The 1,670-nt window shown below is 35.0% G+C and overlaps 1 protein-coding gene across 1 annotated transcript; it reads right to left on the bottom strand.

Moving 5' to 3' along the window:
• Positions 1 to 309: 309 nt before the first annotated feature.
• Positions 310 to 1,286, bottom strand: LOC125196396 (uncharacterized). The gene is made up of 2 exons (XM_048094890.2): positions 889 to 1,286; positions 310 to 711 (listed from the first exon to the last, which is right to left on the bottom strand). The coding sequence occupies exons 1-2, from the start codon at positions 1,240 to 1,242 to the stop codon at positions 505 to 507; spliced, it is 561 nt and encodes a 186-aa protein (XP_047950847.1). The 5' UTR covers positions 1,243 to 1,286; the 3' UTR covers positions 310 to 504.
• Positions 1,287 to 1,670: the final 384 nt, after the last annotated feature.

Raw genomic sequence — 1,670 nt, forward strand, 5'->3', positions numbered from 1 at the left:
GATTATTATTTTTTTTCCCAATATACAATACATTTATTTTTTTTTACTTTATTCTCCTTCTTACTCTATTTTCTTCGACTTTATTCTCATTTTATTTAACTTATTTTATGTATTTCTAAATTTCCACACCCAAATGACATTTTCAGATTTTCCAATTACTTATTATACTTCTTAATTTCCATACTCAAATGACATTTTCCAACACTAATAGGTGGGAGAGATATATATTGTTAGTATTAGTATTGCATTTATCGGTTTAGTAAGAGTGTTGCATTTATAATAACAAGGACCACCATGGCCAAAAAATCATGACATGAATATTCTTGATATTTCAGTTGAATTCCAACAAATTTTGAGATCTGAAATCTATATTACAAGAAAAAATTGAAAGAAAGAGCATTATTTGGTTTACAAAATCCGAAAAAGAATGATGTTGTGTTGGTGATGTTAAAAGCAATAGAGGACAAAATGATTGGAATTTAGGAATCCTATGGTGTGTTAAAACTAACACTCCTGGCGCACGTTAGAGGCCACCGCCCGTGCCCAGAACTTGATCTGCGCCTTCATCTCATCCGGCGCTCTCTTCCCGCCCCACCGCGGCACCAGCGGAGCTCTCCGCTCAACCACATTAAACTCTTTCTCAATCAATCCCAAATCCTTAAAACCTTGTTGCACCTCTTCAATTTCCAAACGATTTAGGCTCGTGCTGGCCTGCAAATTCAATTCACGATCGAATTTTAATATACAATTGATAAATTAAGAAAGATAAAAAAAAGTTAAAAAAATTATTGAAAAATAGGTCCAATCGTTTTCAAAATTAAAAAGTGCACATTACTTTAGGACCGACTTAAAAAGAAAAAAGTGCATAATTAAGAGATATGTTGATACCTTATTAGAAGCAATTTGTGGAGGAGGAGGAAGGCGAGTGTTAAGAGAAGCTTGTCTAATCAATTTTCCCATGGAAAATTCGACTTCTTCTTCTTCTTCATCATCTCGACTCTCTAAGCTCGTCGGAAGGGAGGGGGCGCGGGCCAAGCCGCTCTTCTTTTTCGACGAGCTTTTTCTATTCGAACTTCTTCTTCGTGATTCTAATTTCTTGATGGTTTCATAAGTCTCCTCGTACGATTTTTCCCCTGACGACGACGAGCATGGATCCGACAAGCTTCGAACCATTCTCGACTTCGATTTCGTCTCAAGAAGGTTGCCGAAGAACCAGCTCTCCTCTAGATTGTTGGGATCCATTGCCAAAATTTAGCACAAAATTTATTTCTTGTGCTTCTTTGTGTGTATCTATATATATAGTGGCAAGAGGTGCCAAAAAGAAAATAAAAAGGAAAAAAAAGTGTGGCTAATTAATTTGTGTTTTAATTGAGAGAGCATGTGGATGTCAATGTCATGTTAAATTGGTGGACACAATACTATTGACTATTAATATGCTATCAACTATGGGAGGTGTTTCAATCAATATGTTTTTGTATGACAAAATAATTCAAAAGATGGCCCTCGTTTTTTTGGGATAATCTTGTTTTTGCTTTCTGAATTTGGCAATTTTGGAGATGTCAATCGAGATTGGCTTTTTTGCGTAATTCAGAAAGTAAAAATTGAATTTTCCCCCTTTTTTACGGTGGTAAATTTTTTATGAGCAATAACACTTTCTTGAAGTATAATGT

This window comes from Salvia hispanica, chromosome 4 (assembly GCF_029641045.1).
Source record: "Salvia hispanica isolate PSC_SH4W2 chromosome 4, Shi_PSC_v1, whole genome shotgun sequence".
NCBI lineage: Eukaryota > Viridiplantae > Streptophyta > Magnoliopsida > Lamiales > Lamiaceae > Salvia > Salvia hispanica.

What these genes read in the sequence shown, in the direction of transcription:
- LOC125196396 (XM_048094890.2), bottom strand. Translation starts at nt 1,242, where the DNA reads ATGGATCCCAACAATCTAGAGGAGAGCTGGTTCTTCGGCAACCTTCTT. An exon ending in CACAAATTGCTTCTAATAAG is followed by an intron (nt 712 to 888) that starts GTATCAACATAT and finishes TTGAATTTGCAG; the next exon opens with GCCAGCACGAGCCTAAATCG.